Consider the following 26,484-nt stretch of genomic DNA (forward strand, 5'->3'; position numbering starts at 1 on the left):
AGGTGCTGTGCTCGGGGTGCACCCCACAACAGCAGCTCCCATAGCCAGTGTCTACTGCAGACCCTCGCAAGCCAAGCCTCCACCAGGTCCCAGCTTTAGGGTCCAGCCAAGCCCCCCTCTTCTACCCTGTGGGGTGCAGATGGGGGTAAAGCCATTACTTGAAGATGATTCCTTCCCCTGAGCACAAAGCCACCTGTCCTGCTGCGGGTGCATCTTTTCTGCAGGGACCACAGTGCCAGGGAGTAGGCCAGTCCTTTTTGCTTTATTGCACTCGAGAGCACCCATTTGCCAAGGCAGACACATTCTGTACATTGTTATTTTACAATGACCCAAAAACAAAGCCCCAGGACCCCAGAGCACACCTTACTCCCAGCTCACTCCATTCCCTCCTCCACCAGGCTGAACCAAGCCACTGTTTCAGACACCACCATGCTGGATGGCATTGCTGGTGGCCAGCATCCTCCTCCAAAGCCCTAGGAAAGGCCATGCTCTGCAGCAAGATGAAGCAGGCAGTGCTGAGGCTGTTTCCAAGCCTTGCTGCCCACTGCCATGCTCTGCTGGCTGCAGCCTGAGTGAGCTGACAGACACAAGGGAGGCTTGATGCAACACACGGTGTTTTACTCTCCAGCATGAGCATCAGTGCCTGTCCATCACTGCCTCCTGCAGCAGGATCTGGAGAAGGTGCTGTTAGTGGCCACCAGGGTATGGCATGTGCCAAGCAAGGGTAATGCTAAGCAAGCATGATCAGGTCATGCTATGGGGCTGGGCATGGTGGGCAAAGTCTGCAAATGGCAGGTGGGCAAGGAGAGGTGAGCCCTGTGGGCTGGACACCCACATGTGCCAAACCAGTGCCTGACAGCCAGGAGGTCTCCCCTTGGCCCTGCTCCCAGGCACCCTGTGTGAGGTAGAGCATCCTTAATGGGTGCTGGTCAGCACCCCAGAGCAGCACCGCCACCCTCAGCATCCACCCAGCAAGGGGGTGGGAGGCTCACCCCAGGGTGCAGGGAAAGCTGGGAGGGCAGAGGTGCAAAATCGCAACCCTGTGCAGCTGCCGGTACAGATGCCAATGACCCACCATGGGACTGGCCTGTACCCCAGAGTCCTACACAACAGCAGCAGGAGCCCTGCAGCTCACCTCTGAACCCCTCTGCAGTAAAACGTTCTAAAAGTGTGCCAGGGCGAATGAGACCACCTGGGTGCTGTTGGGGTTCACACCCCTTGACACAGACCACTGGCAGGGCTTGGCCTGGTCACTTTATGGAGGACACAGAGGGATGTGAGGTGCTGGGAGCCCGGAGGGCAGCTGGGACTCTCAGTTTGCTGGTGGATGGGGGGAGCCAAGGAGGGTGCCTGGCACCTGCAAAGCCTGAGGGAGCAGGTCTGACAGCCCCTGCCTTAAGGAAGGCAAACAGAGAATTGAGAGAGGAAAGCGAGCCCAAGTGTGGAGGGGTACGTGGCCCCACAGGCTCCATCACCAGCAGCAGCTCTTATGAAGAGGTATTGGTGAGGGGGTCCACACTGCCCACAGCCCCCCCTGGGACCCCAGCTGAGCCGCTCACACTAGCACACATCACACAATGCAAGCACTGCAGGCTGGGGTGGGCGCTAAAGGGAGGAGAGTGGCAGCAGTGACTGCTGCCAGGGTCTCCGCTTCCCAGCCTGGTCACGTGCTGCCTCTGAGCTGCTTGGGCTGGGGTCCAGAGTCAGGGGTCCCCAGCTGCAGTGGGCTCTGGCTACTGTGGGCGGCCAGACCTGTTGCTCTCTCCTGACCCAGGTTTGGAGGCTGCCAGGGCCTCCCCTGTTTCTGCAGCTCTGCGGGAGCTCTTGGGGCTCACAGCAGCCTTGCGGGTACCCTGGGGACTCGCCAGCCCTTTCTTCTGGAGCTGAGGACTGGACTGGGCAGATTTCCTACCCATGGAGGGGCTCTTGGAGCCCTTGGGCTTGGCTGGCTCCAGCGTCTTCAGGCCCAGGATGCTGCAGTAATGGTTACACTGGTGAGCAGCCACGAATTGCTCCAGCAGGGAGGGAAAACAGCTTTCCTTCAGCCCCTGGTACCTGCCAACACAGCTGTCCTCAGACCTTACTTTGCACCAGGAGATGTCCTGCCAGAGCAGGAAGCCAAGGACAGAGCCCAGCCATGCTCACCACCATGGCCCTTCACCACGTGATTGGCAAAGCTGGGAACAGCCAGGGCCACCCTGCACCAGCAGCTCAGGGTCACTCACCCTTTCAGGTTGGTAGCAATCCGCACGTTGGTCATCTTCCAGCCCACTCCTGTAATGAAAGGGAGGACAACTAGTCTCTGCAAGAGAAAACCAGGCACCAGCACCAAGGGCAGGTTATCCTGCTGGGGAGCTGGCTCCATGGCATGTGGGGAAAGAGGCAGAAGGGCAAGGCTGGGGTTTTTTCTCCTCTTACAGGCCAGAGGGTAGCAAGGGGCCACGGGAATCAGATGGGAGATCCCTTTACCTTCCATGTCAGTCACGAGGATGTTTCCATTTGTCCACTGGTAGACCCAATGCTGAAAAGTGCAGCATTTGAGCACAATCTCTGAGGTGCCTCGTGCCACCAAGTTGCCATCTCTCTCAGTGACACAGTACTGCTCACAGGGCCCACCCAAGTCCTCCTCCATTGTGGCATAAGGGATGTTGTTGGCCGGGCGGTAGATCAGATACAGAGGAATTATCCTGTGTGGGAGCATACAGATGGGGTCAGCATCAGCTGCTGAACTCTCCCACTGCAACAAGTGGAGATTCACACCGCAACCCTGGCTTTTGCATTTGCCCCAATACCTCTTCTGTCTGAGGGACATCCCTTTGGGATGTTCCCAGCACCCATGGGGAACTCTCTCACTATGCCCCAGCATGCTCTGCTGGGATGTCAAGCCAGTGGAGCTGCAGCACCTTACTTACTCGGGCACTGCTCCAAAATCAGGTACAGCTCGTGCCTCAGCAGCAAAGATCTTGCAGTACTCACGGCTGGAGTTCTGGATTTTACATTCCTGGAGATGCAAACAGAAGAGTCAGGGACCTGTTTTGTCTTGTACCAATGCCTCCCTGGGACCCTGTGCCTGGCCAGGCATCCCCTGGGCCCACTGCCAGTTGCTTCCCTGTCCTGGTGGTCAAAGGACAAGGGACAGGAAAGCTCTGAGCAGCTCCATGTTGCTCAGAGAGAAGAGCTGAAGCAAAGTATAACAAGGACATCACCAGCTCACTGGAACGTGGCCCCACCCCTCCAAAGCATTCAAAAAGTGGAAGGAAATGGAGCATGTGGGCACGAAGGTGGGGACCATGGCATAGGCAGATGGGGAGGGTATGGAGGAAACAGGTGGAAGGTGACCCACAAGGATGCCCACCTGGATGGTGATATCGTAGTTCTTCTCAACAAGGCTGTTCTCATTCTTGGTCCCAAAGGCAATGAAATTGTGCACTTTGATGACACAGGTGCAGCCAGACTCAAAGACAGGCTCCAGGCCATAGATGGCTCTGGCACGGCAGGCTTTGCGCAGGAAACCGGCACCCACTTCCACGTCCTCACTCACCACACGCCCGAAGAGTTTATCCCCCCAGTAGCCTGCGTCAGCCAAACCCTTCGCAAACACCATGGGCGTCATCTCAATCTCCTCTCCAACTGAAGGAGGGAACAGCCGGTGAGGGGGGGCAACACAGGCATGTCCTGCCCCTACCATAGAGCTGCCTGCCCCCGCACAGGAAAGGGCAGCAGTTGCAGCTAGTCAGCATGTGGCCCTTACCTTCAATCTCTTCCCGCAAAATAAATCCTGACAGCACTACAGGAGACAGAAAGCAAAGAGAAGTGTCAAGGTCCTGCCAGAGTCCCACCCTGCCCCATGCACTTCCACACCAAGGGACAGCAAGGAGGATGGTATGAATTGCTCATAAATTAGGACATGGAGGCAGATTCATCTCACAGAGGTGGTGTTATGGGGCATGCAAGGCTCACCCTCCACAGCCTAGCACCAAGTCCTATTTGCAGTTTGTCACACCACCCCACAGCACACCCAGGCAGCTGGGAGAGCTGTAGGGCTGCTGAGGGCTCCTCACCTTCTGGGCTGAGCAGGAAGTCAGTGGAGTCAGTGCCGTACTCGTTGCTGATCACACACCGGTAGACCCCGCAGTCCTTCTGGGATGCCTGCACAATAGCCAAGGCTGCCTGGCCCTCGTCTCCAGCACTGGAAGAAACCAGAGCATAGCCTCAGCCCTGTATGATGCGTGGAGGCACACAGGAGCCCTATGACAGCCACTGCCCTTGGAGGGCTGGAAAAGGGCTACAAAGGAAGCCAGCCCAAGGGGATCCCAGCTACTCCCTGGCACCTCATGGCACCAGGAGTCCCACCCTCAAGTTTGTACTCACAGAGATGCTTATCTTCCAGGCAAGCCCTGCAAAATCTGTCTGGGATTGGGCTACACACTACTGAGCCTCTGAGTGTAGCTGAGTCAGGGCTGTGCTTGGGCTAACAGAACAACATCTGGATGAGATGGCTGGAAGCCAAACAGCCACAGAGATGTCCAGCTTAATCTTCAGCTGTTCATGAGTGAGGGTAGACACCACTCACCATCCTGCAGCCCACTCCTCTCTGAGGGACTGGCAAAGCACGAGCTCTGTATCAGTAGGCTGCCAGTCTTCCCCAGCTTGCAGCACCAAGCTTTGGTCTGGCAGTTCCTCTAGCCAAGGTGGCAACATACCTGGCAGACATGTCTCCACAAGAACCAAAGGCCTACCCCACACAGCCAGTGTGAACCAGCATGGGGGCTATAGGCCAATGAGGCAGGACCCTCATCCTGAGACCTGCTGGCTAAGCAGGCTCTGCTCTGGTCAGCTAGAAGGCAATGGCTACTCCTGGTCCACTTGCCTGAGCTCTAATATCTGCCATAGAAGATCATTTCTGCCCACTCATTATAAAGGGATGCTCAAAGGTATCAGGCAAATCCTATCCAATGTGGATGATATTCCCACACAAGCTTCCTTGGGCTTGACAACTAGTTGCTCTACATAATGAACCCAAAAGAGCATTTGGGATATAAGCCACCCAGCTGTCTAAACATGCTTTCCCTGTGCAATGGCAATGTCAAGAGATAGAGAGGGCACAACCAGAGCTATTTTTTCCCTGTTGGTGCTTCCCAGTGGTGGTTGCATGGAAGTGCCTGCTTGGGTGCAGCATGCAGACCCTCCCAGCGCAGCTGCCACCCTCACATGTATCACTTGGGGTTTTGCAGCTCTCAAACCCTGAGATGGGCACAGCACCTTCCCTGACCTCTCTGAGGTTTCGGTTCAGCCCCTGCCCTCCCTAGGGCTCTGCTACTCAAAGCATTGGCCCTTCAGCCAAACTTCCAGATTGAGCATCAATAGGATGAATTTGGCAGCAATTCCCCATCTGGGCAATCCCTCCCTCCCCGGGCAATGAGAAGATAAAGTTCACAACATACTATGCCATGCAATGAGCTTCCCATGCAGCCTTAACAGAAGGGGCAACTTCACCCCAGTAAACACAAGGAGCTGGGTTTAAAACATGAACTCAGGGCTATGCACAAGGACTACAATGAAGCAGAGCTGGCAGGTTACCTCCTTTGGGCTTCTGCTACAGGGATCTCATCTTTGTACCACATCAGCTTAGAATCAGTCAAAATATTGAAGAACTGGCACCAAAGTTTCAGGTTTCCTGATGCGTCAGAAAATTGTTCTGCCCTGATCTTACGAATCACCTGCGGAGCTAAAGACAGGGTGCAAAGAGGTCAATGGTGAGACACACAGTGCTGGCTGTAGCTCTGGGTACAGGCCAGCCTACTCCAGTGCTGCTGCTTAGGACTTTGGTGTTGGGTATCACATGTATGTCAACACAGCCTGGTATAACGTTACCTTCCCATTACCTCTGCCTGAATACATACAGTGGAATACAGGTGATACAAATTTGTTCAACAGCACAGCACTGCAATACCTAGTGAGGCTTGGCCAGAGGGCAATGCAGAAAACCACTACACAATGTTGGAGGAAACAATCATCTACTGAAGTATGGATTTACCGAGGTTACTCCTACTTTTGCAAGAGTGCTGCTTTCTGTGAAGATATCACCTGGCTCCCACAAGTGCTTCAACACCAGGATTACACCTTCTCAAATTCAACACCATGAAGGATCAAATTAGCATTGACCATGGAGTCATACCGTACCATGGGGTTGACCACAAAAAAGGAGGGTGCATGCTGCTGATGCCCACTGGACCCCCAACCAGCATGAGTCACAGTAAGGACCAGGACATGGAGATCAAAAACAAGAGAATGATTGTTGCAGCACTCTCCAAACTATCATGCTGCAACAAGGTCTTTTGCCGCCTTATACCAGCATACTCTTCATACAGTCCCTCTGCTGCCTTCTCCTCATCCTGCTTCATCTAGGCCGTGTGTTCTCTCTTCTCTTACTTCTTACTTCTTCCTCTCTCTCCTTCTCTTCCTTGGCTACTCCCTCTTCATTGGCTCTCAACCACTTAACCACCCACAGCTGCACTTAATCTACATCGGCCAACCCACAGCTGTATATTATATTATCAATGATAATTAACCCAGCTTCATTCTAATACAAATGATATGATTCCTTTAGCCAGGGAAGTCCAGGCTGCAGAGACAGGCAGTCTCAGCACTGCTGTCTCTTACATTCCTCCACGCTCCCTGCGGTAGGGAAGAAATCTTGGGACAGACTTCTGGCTTTCACACAGGCAAAGGGCGATGCTGAAAACCCTGCAAATGCACCAAACTCATGCAGCCCTAGCTGGCTATCATGGGCTCAGTTGGCCAGGTTCCCCCTGTAGGCAATAAGGAAATGTGCTTAATGGGGATTACTTTTTCCCTTACCTTTAAATGGGTTATTTGTTTTCTTGGACTCTGCTGGCTGTGCTTCTGGCTTAGCATCTTCAGGGACCTCGTGGTCACCACTGCTGTCACCTGTGGGCTCCTCATACAACTTAGGAACCTCCAGTGTGGACATCTTCCTCACAAGGGTTGGCGAGCGCTGCTCTGCAGGAAGGGATGGAGCCAGGGCAGGCGACGGTAACAGGGCTATGTTATTCCTAGGTTGCCATGGTGAAATGGTAGGACTTCTCAGGTGCTCCGAGCTCTCTGGGGTTGCCTCCTCTTCCTCCCCCACCTGCTTGGTTTTTGGCAGGTATATTTTGCGCCGGGCCCCAGAAGCAAGCTCCTCTGGTGTGGCACAAGGTAGCACTGTCAAAGGGTCACCAGGGCTCTCTTTTTCAGGGCTCACTGGAGGCAAGTTGGATATGTTATTAGGAGGCTGCCCTGCTTCAGCTGCCGGCATACTGCCCACCACAATGGAGGGCACAGAGAGCTGGGGTGGTCCCTCCGCCTCAGGAGCAACCCGGGTACGTCTCTTTGGTGGCACAGGCCTGCAAGCCAGCATCTCCTTGCTGGTAACAAATTCCTCGTTAATCATGCCCGTGATCCGCCTGGATGTCCTGGGGGTCAGAGGCAAGCTCTCCGCTGTCTGGAAGAGCTGGTTGTTTTGTACCTTTTCCAAAACTCTCCTTGAGGTGCAGGGGCTCAGGCCTGCAATGCCCATCTCTGGGAGCATGGCTTCCTCTGCATTGGGCTGCTCCTTGTCCCTGGGGTCAGTGTCTTTTGTGGCATCCTGACTGCTATCTGACATTTTTAAAAGCAGCAGTAGATAGTTCTTCAAGGAGGAAACAAGGTTTTTGTGCTGCATCTCGTCCTCTAAAGACATCTCCCGAGGTCTCTCAGGCCTAGACAGGACCAGTGGTACTTGTGGCTGAACCTCAGCACCTCCTTCTAAAGTGCCTAAAGGTGCTGCCGGTTCCTGGCATGGAGCTGCAGCTGTTTGCTCTCCTCCTTCTTTCCCCTGAGGTCCTACAGGCACTGGTTTGGCACTCTCCTCCCATAAAGTGCTGGCTAAAAGCTTCTCTTGAGGGGCAGATCCATCTGCCATTTTGATTTTTGTTTCTCTGCTTGCAGGAGGCAGCAGCTGGGCTCCAGATGGGACCTCTCCTGCTATGGCCTCTAACCCTGGGGCACCACGAGCTGCAAGCGGTACCTCCTGAGCCACCAACATCCCTGCTGCAGGAGCGGGAAGCAGCTCTTCCTTGGCAAGCTGAACTGAAGCAGGAGCTGGTGTTTTAGTCTCCTGAAGTCCCAAAGGTGTCCCTCCTGCCTCCCCCTGTGAAGCCGCAGGAGATGACTTTGTTGCGCTGCTTTCTCCTGCCTCTGCACCAGGACAGCTCCCAGACAGCTCTGCTCCTGTCTCTTTGCTCTTCTCATCCTTGACTACTGTCTGTTGTGTGATTTGCTTGAGAAGAGTGTTGTCACCAGGCTCTGGAGAACTTGATTTCTTTAGCAATGGCTTCTCTTCACCTTGGCTTTTGTCTTCTTGATTTAACAGTCCTTGTTGGGTCTCTCTAACCTCAAGAGCATGGGAATGTCCTTCTGCTTGCTTCCTAGTGGGAGGGTGCTCCTTGCTGGACTGCACATGGTCTGGAGAAGGTGATGGTGGCTTTGGTGGCTCCTGAGGCCTCAGCTGAGAATTTGTCCTTTTCCCAGCCCCCCTGCTCTCCTGGGAGACAGGCACCTCTTTCCTGAGCTCCTCTAACTTACTGGCTTGCTGACCGGTCCCTACAATTGGATTGGACACTGGGTGTTTTAGGTCACTAGCAGACTGTCCCACTGCTGCTCCAACCTAGTGGGAAAAAATATATATAGAGAAAGTTAGCATAATTTTACTGCCTGGGTCTGCTCAGTGGTGCTTGTGGTCCATATGTACCACATGGCACTGCCCAACTTCTGCTTCAGTCATAAGTATTAACTTGGTATCACTGATACTCACTCGTCCAGGGCCTCCTGGCTTCACCATTGCCCGCAATAGTGGGTCCCACAGCCCCCTGTCATGCTGCACAAAGCATTTTTTTAACTTCTAATCAACTCTTCTGCCTTTCAATGCCTTGGTTGTGCACAAAGAAGCAGGAAATCTACCTCTCTAAAACATTAAATGGTCTTTAATGCAGTTTTCTCTGACATGGTGCCTTCCCAAGGAGCAAAACTTTCCCATTTTTACCAGTCATTGCCAAGACCTTGTGTAATTTCCTTGCTCTATTTTAAGACTCAGTGTTCCCCCTATACTATATCTGCAATCTCCACTGTGGGATTGGGTGATCGTCATGTCACACACCATCTGGATGAGGCTGCCCAAATGATTCATAGTGAAACTGTACACCATAACTTTATCTGTGCTATTCAACCATCCTGTTTCTTTGACATTCGGGAAGCTCAAATGTTTCCGACTGCAGCTGCACACTAGCAGACATTTCAGCAAACTGACTGCTGTGATGGCTGAGCTTTACCCTGAGGAGATCTGGTGAAATCTTTCAGCCAAGGAGCACTATCTATTTTGGTAGGGTAAGGCTCAGGGGAGGCAGCAATAGCACTGATACATGCTGCGCCCAGCTGATACCGAGCTAGCAACACCAAGACAATCACATGGGAATAGGGCATGTACACAACAGGTTCTCCTTCCATCCCAGAGTATCTGCTGCTAAAGATTTTGAGGCCTCTGACTTGAGCTTTAAGCCTCCAAAATGAGGTCCATGGGAAAGGAGCGCTGTGGCACTTACCCATTCTATTTTGTGCCACTTCAGCTTCATTTGAATCTTGGAAAAAACAGGAAAGGTAATGCTGGTCTCTCAGCAAGCCCTTCCCCTGGCCACTGTTACAACAATGTGAGTATCAGAGGACTGGGGTGGGAAGAGCAGCATTAGGGGGGGCTATTACTGCACACACAATTCAAGTCTGCTTCCTTGGTAGACTACAAAGGATGCCAAAGGCTGGGCAGTTTGTCTCTGCACACAGGGTGTGCAGAAATAGGGCTCCACAGGCACACCCCAAATGCCACAAATCCCTGCTGCTGCTCCCCTAGAGCCATGTCCTGGGGGTCAGAGGCAAGTTCTCTGCTTGCCTGCTTCCACAGGCTGAGTGTCACAACACAGAGCACCCCAGTGCTCAGGCTTGAAAGGTATAATTTTAAGAGACAGATAGGCTTTATACAGTGAAACCTCACTGGGTTTTACCACACTATTAGGTCCTCCAAGGCACAGAAAGGTATGGGGATGGACACTGCCCAATCTAACCGCAGGGCCAGCCCTGGGCCCTCTGCGCCAGGGGCTGAGCAGCACAGTGCCCAAGGGGGCCTGAGGTGGACCAAGGGTGGTGGTTCACCGATGGATGTACAGAGCTAGCTCTACACAATGGTGCTGGTCAATAAGGGCATCTCTTTGGCTGAAGAGGACTTGGGGGAAGTTTCCTTATCGTTGGTGCACAAACTAAAGCTTATTCAGAAAAGCTTGCAGAAAGCTTTTCAGAAAGGCATCTGTCCTTAAGTAACTGTAAAACTCTTACATGCCTCTAGTTTGAGTAATATAATAGAATTATCAATTTAAGTTAGGCAAGAGCAATCACCATGCAAATTCAGTTTCTTCCTTGCTCTCACGCGTGAGGATGTTCAGATCCTGGCATTTTGCAAAGCCCTTCTGCTACAGATAAATCCAGCTCAAAAGAAAAGTCCTGAGCACGAAGCCCAGCAGCTAGTCCCAAGGTGAGGAAGATACTCATGCTATGACCTTGTCTTGTTTAAGAGAGATTAAAAAAGAAAAAGACAAGCAACCCATGTCCTGGGGAGTGAAAATATCCTCAAACACTTCAGAGTCAGCTTTAAAGGGCTTTAAAATGGCTTGTCTGGTCACACGGAAGTCTGAGCCCTTTCCCCAGCATCACCACTAGCTGATGCATTCAAATTCAAATCAAAAGCATTCCCTTTTGTCTACTCAAAGGCCCATCAGCTGGCAAGTTACAAGTTTCCCTCTGTGAGTGGGTTTTTGAAGAGGAAAATACTATGTCAAAGGCTCAGAGATGACAGCCCAAGCCTGGCTACTATACACCAACACTTTCCGTCCTCCTTAAGAGCAAGGGGTGTAAAAATGCAGAGAGGGAGAAAAACTGCTTTGTCATGGGCTCACATGCACAGCAATAATTTCTGTAGCAATATGGAATGCTGATGGGTCAGGTTAAACATGGGTTCAGGGTGCTGCACTGTGGCAAGGCCAGGACCCAGATGCTCACTTCACTGCTTAACGTAGCATTACATTACCAGTAAATGATGCTCCTGCCTACGGGTAAGAAAATCCAGAAGAGAAAGAAAGAAATTTTTTTTCACTGGAGCAACCAGCAGTACCACTTTCTGTATTATGCGTGTTTCCACAGCCTGAAGTATTTGCATTACCTACCAAGGGAGATGGGCTGCACCCTCTGATCATGCTGAAGTGTTTTAGTCTGTACTGAAAGTGTACACCTGCCATAGCTCAAACATCAAATACTGACAGGACCTGCAAATTGGACTCAGAACCTTTTACCACAGAAGGGGTCATTAAAGAAAAATGGGAAATGAAAAAAAAAAAAAAGACTGGTAACTTTCAGTCTAATATTTTCATGGAAAATGCTTCAGGTTAAGTGACAAAAATAGAAGTTGACTAAAAGATGCAGTGAGGGTCAGGAGCAGGTGCTGTACCCTGGCACTGCATCAGCACCACAATGAGTCTTGCAACAGAGTTTTTCCAACAGAGAAGAGCCAAAAAATAGCCCAAATCTACTGTATACATGTTGCACTATATTTATAATTTTATTAATAATTTTATATATAATTTATAAAATTATACAATTTATAAAATTATACTATTTATAAATTTATACTATTTCTAAATTTATAAAATTCAATGACCTACGTGGCACAGCTCATGTGGTATACCTAGCACGCTGTGCTCATTTGCATGGGGGGGGCTCATTAAACACCAGCTGAAGTTCAGGTGCAGCTGAAGTTCAGGTGCAGTTGCTAAACTGAACATGTCATCAGTCTCGCTGCCTGCCGTAAGCACAAGGCATCCACCCCCAACTATAAATAGCCATTCAGTGCTCCCTGCTTAACAGATTTGGAAACATTTTGCATGAGGTCAGCCTACAGATTAAACAGGAGAGCTCACAGCATGCCCCAGGCCACCCAGAGACCAGCTGCTTGGCTAGAGGGCCCTGACATACATCTTTGCCTCACCACCTCATCTGACAGTTATTTCGAGATGGGGTGGAAGCTCTGTTGTCTGGGCACAAAAAGTCCAGAAAGACCTTTTTCCTGGATGCTTTTGCCAGTGGAGAACTATGAAGCCTCAGCAGCAGATCCCATGGGATACATGCAGCCTCTCAGAGCTGGTGCCACAATACAATGGTGCAGCACAAATATTTTCTTGTTACAACCCTTGTGTTGGCTGTTTTCTGTCCTAGTTACCTCTGGACTGACGGCTTTGTTTCCTTCCAACTTCTGGGCTTGGTGCTGGCCTCTTTGTCCCTCAGACGGCACAGGTCCTGCCTCCATCACCTCCGAGGATGGCAGAGCATCCTCTGTCTGTCTGCTGACTGCTACAGGCTGCAGGGCAGCCTCACTCACAGCCTCTTCCTTGGCTCCCACTTCCTCTTCCCCTGCTGCTGGCTTCACTTGCTTATCAAAATACATCTCTTTCAAAGAGAAGTGCATGTCACCATTAGTATCATGATTCACAGCTTTCCCAGGCTCTTTGACTTTTGGACTCTTTTCCTCTTCTTGATCATTTGCCACCCTTAAACGTGCACTCCTGCGTAAGGGGACAGGAGGGGCAAACCTTGGATTTAGAGAGGGACTGGCCCTGTCTCGCCCACTTTGTTCTCTCTTGGAAGCTTCCTGTTTCACTGCGGGAGGAGCCTCCACCTTCTTTTTCTTTTTAGCTGCAGAGTCTTTTGCCACTGGCTTAGTTGCTAGGTCCTCCACCGTCTCGTAGATGTACGCAAGAAAGCTGTTCCCATTCTCCTCCACACTTTCCAAAGGGGCATCTCCATTGGTGGTCACCTCTGCTTTCAAAGGTGCTATCAGTTTGTTTGGAAAGCCTGTCACCGCATTGACTGGCTGTTCCTTTGGCTCATTAATAGACTGGGAATCTGCGACATGCACTTTTGCTGCATCCTCCTCCCACCTAGAGGCTCCTGACTGGAGATTCAGATCCCTGGCCAGCCGCCGCTTCCTCTGGAGCCGATCAGGGCTCATTCCCTGCAGCTTCTCCACCTCCACATTTTCTTTCCCTCGTTTCTTGCCTTGTTCTATCTCTCGCAACTTTTCTTCAGCTTTTCTCTTAATTTTGTCAAACCACTTCTGATGGATTTTGAATTCCGTCATCGTTCCCACTTCCAACACACCAGAGCAGGACACAATGCCTTTGTTATTTCTAGCTGAGGCCTGGTAAATGCCTGCATCTTCTTCTTGGCACCTGGAAACCAAAAGCTCTGCATGAGACCTGCCCATCCTCCCCAGGCACTATGGCTGGGCACACAGGCATACATGCTGTCCCACTTCTTGCTCCATAGGGGCCAGAAGACAAAGACATGGCCCTTGAGGTACCTGTGGTAGGCCTGGAGCTGGCCTCCCTCCCCAGGCTCTGCCTGTTCTCAGCACTAGCTGATAAGCAAGTTGGATGTTAAACCAGTACTCAGCTCTGCCCTGAGCTGTAACTCTGATAAGAGGGCTGTGATTGAGGAGGAACAGCTAGCACCAGGCGTCCCAGCTGTTCTTGGCCATATTCCTCTGCAGGATCTTCTCCTCTTAGCTCTTCACAGCCTACATGACATTTCTGTTCTTCCTCCATTCTACTACCTTACTAGAGCCTTCCCCCTCTGCTTCACAGGCATACACATGCCATCTCTGCTTTCACTCCTCAGGAACGCCTGGCCCATGGAGATCCCTGCTCCTGGCAGGAGGTGAACCAGCCTCTGATGGAAACCTGGAGCACACCTGAGGTGGCAGAAAAGCCAGGCTAAAAGCATAAGGATGACAGGACTATCAGCAGTACCAATATTCTGCTCTTTCAGACAGTGCTACACCTTCTGACATCCCAAATCCAGGACCTGAGGTGCAACACATCTCTGCTTGCCAGGGACACAGACGGTGTGTGCCTGGCTCTCCAGAAATATGGTCCTCGTTTAAAGTTAAAAGAAGCTGGTAGTCAGGGATGAATAGAGGTGGCCCTCCATCCAAGTGCCAAAGCAGCCCTTTCCTTCCCTGACCTCACAGTGAGAACTATGAAAGGTCCTTCTGGGTGAGGGCTGCAGCCCCTCTGTCTCTTTGCCCTTGCCTAGAACACTCATATGAACTGTTTCTGTCCTTGTCCTGCCTGATCCCCCAGACCATCATCCTGGTGGCAGCTAGTACTTCCCCTTTGCTCACCTTCGCCCAACCCTAATGCTCAGCTCCTATCTGGTGCAGCTATAGCACACATTGCCACCAGCATTGAAGGCTCCAGAGAGAAATTTCTCCTGACCTTCCTCTTGCTTTCAGCACGGCAGCTATTCCCAGATGCAGTAATGGATCTCATGCTGATGTGATCAGGCAGTCAAAGAGCTGAAGGGGAAGGGACAGCCAGGAACATGGTAATGGGGAGCAGAAGGGGCCAGCCTGGGTGCTGAGGGGAGATCACTGCTGACAGCCAGCTCCTCCAAATACTGAAAATGTGCTTGGAGCTCCCATCACCAAATCCAACCACTCTCCAACTTCTCTACTCACTTGTACAGCTGCAATGTGTGGCGATTTCCATGACGGAATATCTCATACTTAGGTAAGCCACAGTAGCGGTCCATCTCTTCATCATCCTTATACCATGTCACCTCTGGCTGTGGGTATCCTGGGGAGGAGACATGTGGTATATTAGGGCGTGAAACATTGCAACCAGTAGCACAGCACACCTGCTCCTGTGGGGACAAGGTATCAACAGCAAAACAAAATGCTCCAGCAGAATAGGATACATGTTATTCTTGGCTCACTGCATTCTTTACATCACACAGCAGAAAGTGTTGTCAGTGGAAACCCTGATGGGTTTATCCAAGTCTTTTATCACTCCTAGGAATAGGGCTATTTTTGAGAAAAAAAATCCTAGCACTTCATCCCTCAACAGAGGGGAGTAGATCACACGATCGTCTCCTGTAACACTGGCTGGGAGAAGGTGAGCATACTGTCACTTTTATAGGAAGAGGCATGTTTTGCTGAGACTAAGGCTAAGGTTAGAAAACAGGCATCCACCCCTCCATGGAGCTCACAGCTTTTCACCAAGTGTCACAGCCTGTAAGCTGATCCAAAAGTTTCCATTGAACAGAAACAACCTTGATTGCATCACAGCCAGTCTGGTGTCCTACAAATGTCACTTGACAACAGATGTCACCTGCCTTTTCAGTAAAATGACATCATGATGTGCGTGACTGGCTGGCTAGCAGGCTGGGCATGCAGCCATGTTCCTGCTAGCAACAGCAGTGGTGGATCAGCATGAGTGCCTGACATGAACCAGGGCTAGCCACAGACCTAGTTTTCCACTAGCAGCAGCTCTTGCTCAGAATAAGAGCAGTTTTCAGGGGAAAACTGCTCAAGCTAGTGGCCAACATTGGTTCCCAGACTTCACACAGGGCTCTCCACATAGCCAAGCTGACCCCAAGGGCATGGGATAAAAGTTTCAATGATCACATCATGCCTCCGCTTAAGTTGATGTGCTCAACAGTTGTTCAAAGCCCCAGGACAGACATCTGAAGCTTATCTCCTGCTGGCTTTCTGTGCTGCCAAAGCGAGTCCAGCACACTGCTTACCTCCACCAGTCCCCAAGGGTCTCCCCAGCATCCCAGAATGGAGCCAGAGGGTCAGGTCTCATTAACAGCCCTGGCATGGGGCCAGCAAGGCTCTCCAGGAATATCCAATGCATCCAGACTCTGGCTCTGAAGTGGAGAGAGGGCAGGGACAGGGCACTACCCACCTAACCTGGACCCTTCCCAGCTGCCAACCTGACCAGGGCCCTTTTCATTTCCAGGGTCAGGAGCCTCCTATTTGCACCAGCCAGAGATGCTGGCAGCTTGCAGCAATGCCTGAGCCCAGCTTACACCTGCTCCCATGAAGGTCCCATAGTGGGAGTGAAAGACCAGGAGCAAGGATTCATCAGCAGGAATTCACCCTGGTTTTGGCCAACTCAAAATGCCTTTGACTAGAAAAGCAGAATATACCAGAGCTCCTCCTCATGTATCACTTGGCCGTTCCTGCCACAGTCTGCTCTTTTGATATACTCCCTATCCCCATTCCTTGCTTGCTGGGGCTCTCCAGCATCCTCTGGGGCCTCGAGGGACTTAGCCCCCTGGAACCAGACAGGGTTAGGGCAAGTCTCAAAAGAATTTTTCTTTCCTGCTCTTTTCCATAAAGAACAGCCATCCCCATAGCCTAGATACCCCTGCAGACTTGATTTTCCCCTATTATCTTCTTTTGCTCATTGAGGTCAGGTAGATGCCCTGCCCCTGGCATCGACCCTCTCCATCCCCACTGCCCATACATCTCTTGCACCCTTTCCTGCCTCATTGCCCTCCCACTGCTACCATCAGCAGCTTTGGCTTTCTGTTGGTTAGTACTTTGTTCCTACTCTTCTGCAGGAAGCTAAGTCATGACTTTCTCTCTCCTGAAGCCCTTCTTGCAAGGCTCTCCATCTTCCCCTTTAGTCCCCATCTTGCCATGTTCTGCTCTCTGCTGCTGCTCTGGCCCTCCAAAGCAGTTTGCATAAGAAGTGCAAAGCCCTCAGATACTTACAGCTGAAGCAAATGAGCCCTAAAGTGCTAACTGGAGGAGGCCACAAGTGTACCCTAGTGATGGGATCACCAGGGATCAATGCTGCTGCTTATGTTTTCTGTAAGTATTAGCTACTGACTATACTTGGCAACTGTACCCTGAGCTGAATAAGCATGTGGCTGTTTCCTTCTGGTCCAGGGAAAAGGAACAAACCAATTTTCATACACAGCTCACACTTTGCCCAGGGGAACCCCAGCCCTCCCAAGGGCTGTTCTGCATACAAGACCTTCAGGAGGCCCCCACAGTTCATAATGCAGGGAGCTGGCAGGTAGATTCTCCTAATACTCTATGAACAGCAATCAAAGGGATTCCAATTCTGGGAACTGCAAGCTTATCATTTCCAAGAAACCTGTGATGTCGTGTTCCCCCCGCCCCGTAGCCTCTGCAGCTGACTCCTATTCCCAGCTGACAACTGCCAGAAAGAGCTGCAATTTCTATAGCTGTGTAGTGGCTCCATGAAAAGCTTTTCCTCCTGTTAAGCCTAAACTCCCTTTGACCTGTAGCATTTGTGTCCTTGAGGCTACCTGCTCCCTACCAGGGGCTACCACCATACCAGCCCAGTACAGACAAGAAGGGACTAGCCCCTGCTGCAGCCTCCAGCCTGCAGTGAAAGGGAGCTACAGGCAAGTGATGGCTGGAAACCTGTAGACAGAGGGATGCTGAAAGGCTTCGCACCTCCCACGCGGAAACAGTGGCCCCAGCTGCCTGTTCAAACACCAGCTGTCCTTCCCTAGGGGCTGTAACTGGAACCAAGCAGGGAATGAAGAGATGCTGTGCAGGGGCAAGGCTCCCTGTACTCCACTGGAGGGGAGCTGCTGCTGACACTGTAGGCATCACTCTTCAGGCTTCTGAGCAAATAAAATTCCCCTAGCTCACGGGGTGGGGAGGGCAGGCATCACTCCTGGGCACACCCCCTGCAACCACATCTGTAGTTAGCCCAGCTGCCATGACAGGCCAGTTTTAAGGGTGCCAGTGGGACAGGGTAGCTGACCCAAGGGCACCATCAGCAGGTACTGCCACACTGCAGGGCGCCAGTTGCCCACCCTTAACATAAGCACATTGCTAGAGAGCAGCCATTCATAGATCAGGCACTCACCCTTCCAAAACCTGTCACTCCCGTAGACCCACTGTACAGCTGGTGACAAGAAGGATTTGCTGGCAGCTGGTCCCATGTGTTCACCAGCAAGTGTCCCCCAGTTGCAGACAGAGTGGTGCTGGGCATTCCTGGGGAGGAGGGCAGGTGTCCACTGCACATCTTTGAGCCCAGCAAAAGTTTTTGGGAAGTATGTCTTCCAGAAGCATTGCTCCAGCATGATGACCAGCTACTGCAGGACCCAGGAGACTTTTCTATGCAAAGATTTATTTTTTTTTTTCACGGAGATTGCCAAGTTTAGATCAAACATTTTTTCCCCAAAGTTGTTAGAAGTCTGGGAATTCTTCAGAGCTTTGGTGACCTTATCCAAAACAGTTATTGCAATAGTTATCCAAAATCACCTAGAGAAACTGCATTTAAAGCAACTTTTTTGGGGCAGGCAGCAGTTAGCCTTCTGAAACTTAGGAAGGTGGAAAGTTTAGAACAATTACACAATCTCCAGTTTCCCGTTTCTGCTTTACACAAGCTATGTGAACTAAGGGCTTCAAGCAGTTTTGGGAGGTAAAGTCATGGTAAGATCTCATCCTTTCTGGCTTTATCAATTTAAATCTCCCCATCACCTGAAGACAAGGAAGCATCCAGTAATGCTGACAGGAGGGACAGATACTCACTAAGAGCAGTAGCTCCCCATGCCACCAGCCTGCGTGCTCATTCTCCATCCCTCTCTTGCACTGACTGCCCCAAATCCAGGCATCCTCGCCTCCCACCAGCTCTCTGTCTGCTCTTGTACTCAACTACCCCATCCCCAAACCCATCCATCAACCCCTCTCACAGCCCCTGCATTTCTCCAGACATCCTTCATTCAAGCATTTAATTCTCATCCTTCAAACGTTTCCCTAAGAGGGCCACAAATGCAACAAGTTCAGCTTTATACTTACTAAAATCCTCATCCACTAGGCATGCGATTCTCTGCTCATCTGACTCCAGCTTCCTTCCCCAAGCCCATTCCCTTCCATAGCTCTACAATAAAACAAGACTGCTTCTGGGCATGTTGCTTTGTTCCTGTCCCCTCTAGGGATGTGCTACTCGAGTGCAGATGCCCACATTGATCAAGCACCTGCATAGCATGGGAGAGGTACCAGCCTGGACACTTCTTCAAGCACAAGCACTGACCCATGAAGGGAGTGACAGGACCTAGTAGCTCCTGGGCTGATGATTTGGGTAGCCAGGTCAGAGGAGTTGAACCTGCCTAAGGAGGACTGAAACAGTGCTGAAGAGGCAGTTGTGCAATATACCTGGCACTGACACACAATGGTCTTTACTAGATCCAATCATCACCTCTTCCAGTTGGCCTCATTCCCTAACAAGCAGTCACAGGCCCAGGTCCCTTCATCCAAGCCCCCACATTTCACCAGCCAACATCTCTCCTTCCCAGCCAACACTATAACAGCAATGACTGAAGAGTTGTAAAATTATTGTAGTAGCACCTCCAATAAGGACCACTCTCTGAAGAGCCCAATATCCACTCACTGAGGAGTATCTGTGATGAACCTTGAGATCCTGAAGTCCAGACAGACCCACCAACAAAAGCACTCAGTGCAAAGAAGCATGGTGTGCTCTGCTCTGTAAGAAACTGCACAGTAAATGGAAGTGCTCTTGTTCCCTTTTTCACATCTCTCAAAGGATGAACTAATTTTGTCTAAAAAAGAAAACACGTCATAACTGATGCAAGATTTGACCCAAAACAATCAAGTCAGATGTACTAGGGACACTGGTAGGCAGGCAGAACTAGGCAACAGGAGGAAAGAAGGGCTTGCACAACCACCCAAGAGCATCAGAAGTCTGCCTCTGCCTGACTGTTGTTTTTTTTCTTGCCTGCACCACCCAGCACATTTTATAGGGACTGGCTCTTCAAACAGTTGTATCTTGCTGCCTTCCTAGGACACGTCCAGAAAGTCACTGGTATTCACAGAAGTGGGACTACCCTGTAACTCTCGTTATTGGTCAAGAAGCAGCAAAAAAAATATTAAGATGTTATTGTAGGTCACATATCCATGTCTGTGGTTTAGAGTCAAAACAGGAGCAGCTGACAGTCTGCCCTTTGCCTCCTGCGAGTCTATGAACCAAAGTGTCCCTGGACTCCAGCCACAGCAGGACTGAGCTGGTTCCACTCTGATCACTGGCCAGGGATGCAACCGCCACTTCCTTTCTCCCCATAAGGTCTCCCAGTTGAATGCAAACATCATGGCATGGGGAGATACCTGAACTGCTGATCAGACTTTGCAGTTGGAGTTTGCTTTCCACCTCATGCCCCTCTCTCCCAGAGATCCCCAGCTCCTAAAGCAGTTCACAGGACCACATGCAACAGATTACCATATAGTATAGGTGGTCCAGGCTGCTTTTAAAGGGCATTTCCATGAAAATTCCTAGTTTTATAGGTTTATTAATTTAAATGCATAAAGACATCCCCCAATCTAGTCTACCAGGTACAAAAATATTGTGATAGGCTACATGCTGAAGATGTTCATTTGACACTGTCCTTCACTTGAGTAGAAAGTTAGACCACTATCAGTTCAAGTTTTCAGCTGGTACAGTATACCAGGTTGCACTACACAGCATCAGCAGGTCATCCAAAACTTGAAGGCAGCATCCTGCCTACCAAGAGCAAGGATGAACTGCAAGAAGGGCTACAGACTGGATAGAGAACAAATCTGTCTCTAGAGGTTGATACTTTGATTTTGATACAAGCCGAGGAGGTTGCCCTTGGCAGCATAACTCCTGTGCAATCTACAGTGAAGAGTTTCTCTATCTTTTCCAGGTGAGATGCTGGAAAGGACATGGACAAGGTCTCCTTGCAGGGCTGACAAGCATCTCATCCCCATTCCTCTTGAAAGGGGAGTGAGCATGTTGGGCATCACACCTGCAGGGCGCTTCCCAGCCTCCTGTCACCCATCTAGTCTCATGGGTGTACTAGAGCTCAGCTGCACAAGTGCACCTCACCTTGAGAGAGCCCATGCGGAGCTGCTGGAATCATCCAGACTTTGGAAGAGATGAAATTTGTTAAGAGGGAACTATCAACCTCAAGGTGCAGTTGGTGAAGACTTAAGCGAGTGAGAGAAGCCAGGACTAGGCACTTTAAAAGAGGTGAGAAATGCTGAAAGGGAGAGCAGTGCTACTACATGTCCTTGCAGTAAGCAGCCATGCCCTGGGTCTGCAGGACTTCTACACTTTCAGGCAAGGGGAAATGGAAGAGAATTCTATCTGCTGTTACTCAAGATTTCCTAACACAGCTAACCATGACTTACTTTTTGACCTCTGACACTCGTGGCTTGCAAAATGGCCAGTTACATGCTACTGCACAGTGTGTCAAGCTTTTGCTTTTAGAAAGCTTTTAATTGGAAAAGCCCTTCTAATGAATCACTAAAGGGCATGATTTGGAGGCATCTACCTAGCAGCCCACTTTTGCCCTAGAAGCAGGAAGCAGTCTGCTCAAGTTAAGCAAATAAAATCAATACACCAGCTATATTCCTGCAAAGAAATCCGTAACAGAAGAGCCAAGAAATCAAAGCCATTAGTTGTCAGAAGGGCTCACAGTCTGCGTTTCCTGGTGCACAGCTTATTTACAGCATGTTTCTAATGTCAAAGTAGGTTTCCTAACTCTTGGTAAAGCCTTGATCCTTGTGACTAAGGGGCTCACTGGAGATACCCTTCTCCTTCCAAAACTTACAGACTTGTTTAATGTCTCCCACTGGGTAACCTGTCAGAATAATTAACATGAGCAACATCAGGAAGGATCAGAGTTGTAAACAAGTATATACTGTGGAAAAAAGAGTTTCTATATTTCAAGGACAAAAGCTCATCAGCAAAGGGGCTGCCTGCTTTTACACCAACCCACTGCTATACATCACCACAATGCCTTAGTACCAGCCCTCTTTCTCAGCCTTCTCCTCTTATTGGCCTAAACCCTTCCTGCCCAAGGTTAGATTTTAGCTCATTGGGCAGATACCTGCTTTTATTCAGATGTTCACAGACACACAGGTTTTGCTGATGCAAATGCAGCTGCACTCTAACCATTTACAGCCAAAGAGCCACAGTTGGCTTCAGTATGATTGCCTTACTCTTCAAAATTGCATATTCCCGAGTTACAGAGTCCAGGATTAGAGAAGAGGCAGAGATTAGGACAATAAAATGTAGCTGGCCCAAGCAGCAACCAGCATATTCCATCTTCTGGTCTTTAATTTGCCTTGTTTGAGATGTTAGGTTATTTATGCCTTTGCCTCTTTAAATCTCAGGTGTTTTCCCCCCACCCTTACACTAAAGCTGAAATCATCATGCAGTTGCTGAATCTTTACTTGGCAGCCTGACAACAGTGCACATAAGTATTGTCTTGTTTTCACTTGCTCTAGAGTTTAACTAGTGCAAGTCCAGCAAGTGAGGGCAGGACCAGGTTATTCACTGAAGACACTGTTACCTGTCACTATGCACGTGAATTTAGCATCAGAGTCCTCGGACACAGAACGGGATTTGATAGTGGTTTCAAATAGTGGCTGGGTTTCCTCCGTCAGCTGAGAAATGATTGTGCAGAAGGTGCTCCTGGAAGATTCAAGAAGCATTTCTTAGAGATCAAAGTACTAGAAAAATCAAAGTGTCCACTTTCTATCTTATCTCAGAAGCCTGTGTTCTTGTTTTAAATGCCCTCCTTCCCTCCCACCATCCCTACACTAGGTTGTTCACAAGTCCAGTCCAGTGTCAGGATATCTGACTGTTCTTTTCACTCTTAAGATGACCAAAACCTAAAGTGTCATTTGGGAGATGTTTCCTTTGTCTTGGCCCTTATGGCTATTGGGGTAATGAATGTCAAGAACCATTTTAGTTTCTGATTATACCAGGACACTTCTTTGATCAGCCAGCAGGCTCACAGCAAGACCCTAAAAAAAGTCAGCTTCACATTCCCAGTACTGCACCGTCAGTGTTTCAAGTGTTCTGTTCACTGGGGTTTTACTTTATTTGTGTAAACTTCATATGTAATTTCAGGCTAAGTACAAACTGAACACATCTCCCAAACACAAGCCCTCTTTGAAAGCTCTGCATCAAGAAAACCTGCCTGCTGCAGGGACAGGTCACTGAAGGAGACCTTGAGCCTGGCTTGCAGCTTTCTGAGCTCAGGAATTATATGTGAAGCTGACATCCATTCCCTGTTTAATCTCTCACTGCTGCAGGTAGGCACTTAAACTACATACTCCATGAGCTCAGGCACTGACCTCAAAATTCAGGTTGGGACACCCAAATAGCCAGAACTATCCAAACAGTGCTGTCTATGAAGCTCAGAAATGGACCTTAGATTCTCCAGTCATTTAAGCGCTAGTCAATGATAGCAATAAGTCACCATATTCATACAGCACTGCCAAGCCTGTTGGAGCTTCACCAAGAGAGGCCCCAGAAGATCTGGGCTTTCTGAAATAAAGGAAAATTATTTAATTCCAAGTTGGGTCTTCATTTGGATAGTGCTCTGGGGCTCTTGGAAGGAAACAGCTTTTTTCATTTTTCCCTCTGCAATTAAAACACTGTATATTTACACTAGGAAAGAGGACCCAAAGGTCTCAAGTACAAGGATCTTACAAGAAACAGCAAGTATCGCAAGAGAACTGGTAGCTGGCAGTTCTACTTACATAATTTTCAGTAGTGAAAGACATTCCTTAAGTGATCAGCTTCTAGAGACATGCAAGAGATCGAACAAACCCCCAAACCATTCCTGACACAGCTCTCCACGAGCAGAAGGGCCCATAGCATGTGGTGAGGGCTCTGTGAGGAGGACCCTGGCCTCACAAGTAGGATGCTGGTGCTGTTGCTACTCATGCTCTACCTGCTGAAGCAGTAGACTTGTTCAGGAAAAACAAACCCCCTCACATTTAGCGTGAACCCAGCAAGGTCAGGTGCACAGACAGACTGCACCAGGACTAAACTGCACACATGGCTGAAGGTAAAGGATAGCTTCAGCCAGAGCAACTACCCATTTCATCCACCCAGAAAACTTACCTGGAGGCCACAGTGCTATGATTTTCACTCTGGCTTCCTGCTAGAATGGGTCTGTAAGAGGCACAGGGAGATGAATCCCCAAGTAATAAACTGGGATGCAGCAAGAATCTCACCCAGCTCCCAGGCACTTTGTGTTGGGTAAGGGTGTGGGATAGGGGCAGCTAGGGCTGTTGTAAACTTGACTCATCTATTGAATGAGGGTTATAAGCCCAGTCTACATCCAAACATGTGTGGGATGGGGTAAAAAACAGATTCCACAGCTTAGACTGTTTTCTGTGAAAATCAGACTGGTCCTGGCAAGCAACCCTTCACACAACTCCAGGGCCAGGAAAGGGTTGTGAGAGCCAACAGCCTTTTAAAACCAGACAAACCTTTCCATGCTCCAACCTCAAGAGAAAAAACTCCCATTTCCAAAGAGCAAGGCAGACAATCCAGTACCAAGGCAGTTACTGGTGGGGTTTTGATGGCCCCTTCAATACAGATCCCCAGTCCTAGACCAGTAAATGCCTTTTAGATCCACATAAGGAACTTCCCAAGCATCAATAGCATCAATGAACATGTCACACCCCAGCAGGAGAGCAACCAGATCAGCATCTTAAAAATAAAAACTGATTTGCACACACATAGTGACACTTGGGACCAAGTTTAATCCCAGTACCAAGCCAACGGTATCAGCAGGCAGCACCAAGAATAAGTCTGGTCTGTTCAGTGCAAATCCCACAATCAGGTGAAATTCAGCAAAGGCTACTGAATGGTTTAGGAAAGCAGCATCGCCAGAAGCTGGGGGCTCCACAGGCACAGCCCATGAATCAGAGGACACTTGCCCAATGTACACTTGGCAGGACGCCCTGGAAGGTCTATTTAATCTTTCAAAGAAACCATTGTATTAGTCACAGGGGGGGGTTTAGAGACTGCAGCACTGTGGGGCTCTCAGCTGACTCACTCCAGCTGCAATGAGACTTGTCCAATTCAAATTGCTTTCTAAACCAGTAATTCAGAGCATGCAAGAAATCTGATACAAAGCAGCAGCCGCTGTTCCTCTGGGCCTTCCTGAAGTTGCATCTTTGCTACAGAAAAAGCCCTGGAGCCTAGGAAGAAGACACCAGCAATTCAGTAGCCTTTTTACATTAAAGAGAGATTTCCATACAAAAGCAGCATGCAGGAGAGGGAGATTTGAGAAGTATATTCCTCATCATCATGGTTTTCTTTTCTTGACTTTTTCAGTTAGCAATCCCACAGCTACCTGCTTCTGCAGCAAGCCAGTAATGCCAGCTGATTTCCAAATGTGTTGTTTTGCCCAAGGCAAAGTACATCTCAAGGCAGAATTCAAATGAATGAGGACCTTTATAATAAAGCACAGGATGGCAGGGGAAGAAGAATATTTCTTCTTTAAAAGTTTCAGGGCAGGCAAATTAATTTTTAATGTCTCTGCATGGAATTCTCACTTTAATATAAGGCAGCTGAACACCCATCCTTTGGCTAAGAGAGGAGTATTTCTTGCACCTTAACACAGGAATTGTGATGAACATTCACTTTGCCATCTGCAGTTCAAGCAAGAATTAGGGATCCAATCATGCAGAGTAAGACTGTTAGATCACTTCAGGGCTCTCTACTAATTAATTAGTACCAAAGCATTACAGATTAATCATGTGCAGTCAGATTCAGCAAAGTGTTTGGTCAGAGCAGTTTAATGCATTGTAGTTTTACCTTCCTAAACTGGAGGGAGAGAATCTGCTGCTTGATAAGCTAAGCAAAAAACAGCATAAAAATCATTAGACAGAGAAGCATGGAAGGGAGCTGAAATAAACCATTACTGAGACTTATTAATGATGAGTCATTTTGCACAGGTCAGAGTTCCTATTAAAAGAAGGTACAGCTGCCTTACTGAGGCTGACTGCTGGGATGAGCAAGCCACATTGTCAATTGAAATTAAAGGCTGTAAAAATGAAATTATCATTAACCACAGAGAGTAAGTGTAAGGACATTTATACAAGTAGGTTTCCAAGAAGCAGCACCTGAGCCTTCCATGCACCTTCTGCAGCATTGAACTCAAAGCAGACCACTCCACGCCAGATGTTCAATTAAACAGCAGGCAGGAGTACAGACCGTTGCAAGCCCACTTCTCTGCTGGCAAGCAGGTGGCCTGAGCTGGTCACCCTCTGTGCTTCCAAGGACAGCTCTTTGGAGAAGCTGAAAACTCTCTGGTCACTATACACCGCTTTCCAGCTTGCCAACCAAATCACTACGGTCTGGCAAAAAATTAAAATAAAGGAAGCAGACTTTACAAGAATCTACAGGTTTTGCTTTCTTTGCAGGAACATGTTATATCATTAATCAATTCAGAGGGGAAAAAATAAATAATCAAATACCCAAGTCCTACACAAGGGACACCCAGATGAGCTACTTACCCATGGCCACCAGCTTTCCCAAAGGAGGGTCTTCAAGGACTCACATCCTAGTCAAAAGGCCATATTGCCATACTGTGGCAGCAGCCCCTTGCAGGCTGTAGAAAGTAACCTCTTGGCATTAACCCTTTGGCGTCAGGAGCAGGTTCCTCAGACCCTGAGCTCACTCACATGGCAATCAAGAGCCTAAAGCTGACTAGGTACCAGCTAGT

The 26,484-nt window shown here is 49.5% G+C and overlaps 1 protein-coding gene across 3 annotated transcripts in view; it reads right to left on the bottom strand.

Moving 5' to 3' along the window:
- Positions 1-243: 243 nt before the first annotated feature.
- Positions 244-26,484, bottom strand: part of ALPK3 (alpha kinase 3) — a 34,585-nt gene continuing 8,344 nt past the window's right edge. The window contains exons 2-13 of one of the 3 annotated variants that reach the window (XM_040601045.1): positions 22,303-22,424; positions 14,654-14,771; positions 12,356-13,364; positions 6,862-8,710; positions 5,581-5,728; positions 4,062-4,189; positions 3,752-3,787; positions 3,356-3,630; positions 2,913-3,001; positions 2,470-2,687; positions 2,226-2,274; positions 244-2,055 (exon numbers count right to left, since the gene is read on the bottom strand). In XM_040601045.1, the coding sequence (XP_040456979.1) occupies positions 1,734-2,055; positions 2,226-2,274; positions 2,470-2,687; positions 2,913-3,001; positions 3,356-3,630; positions 3,752-3,787; positions 4,062-4,189; positions 5,581-5,728; positions 6,862-8,710; positions 12,356-13,364; positions 14,654-14,771; positions 22,303-22,424 (4,363 nt within the window). In that variant the 3' untranslated portion in view covers positions 244-1,733. Of the gene's footprint in view, positions 2,056-2,225; positions 2,275-2,469; positions 2,688-2,912; positions 3,002-3,355; positions 3,631-3,751; positions 3,788-4,061; positions 4,190-5,580; positions 5,729-6,861; positions 8,711-12,355; positions 13,365-14,653; positions 14,772-15,720; positions 18,602-19,361; positions 19,798-22,302; positions 22,425-26,484 lie in introns of those variants that run through there. The other 2 variants (XM_040601047.1, XM_040601046.1) reach the window with 2 other exon arrangements.

This window comes from Falco naumanni, chromosome 7 (genome assembly GCF_017639655.2).
Source record: "Falco naumanni isolate bFalNau1 chromosome 7, bFalNau1.pat, whole genome shotgun sequence".
NCBI lineage: Eukaryota > Metazoa > Chordata > Aves > Falconiformes > Falconidae > Falco > Falco naumanni.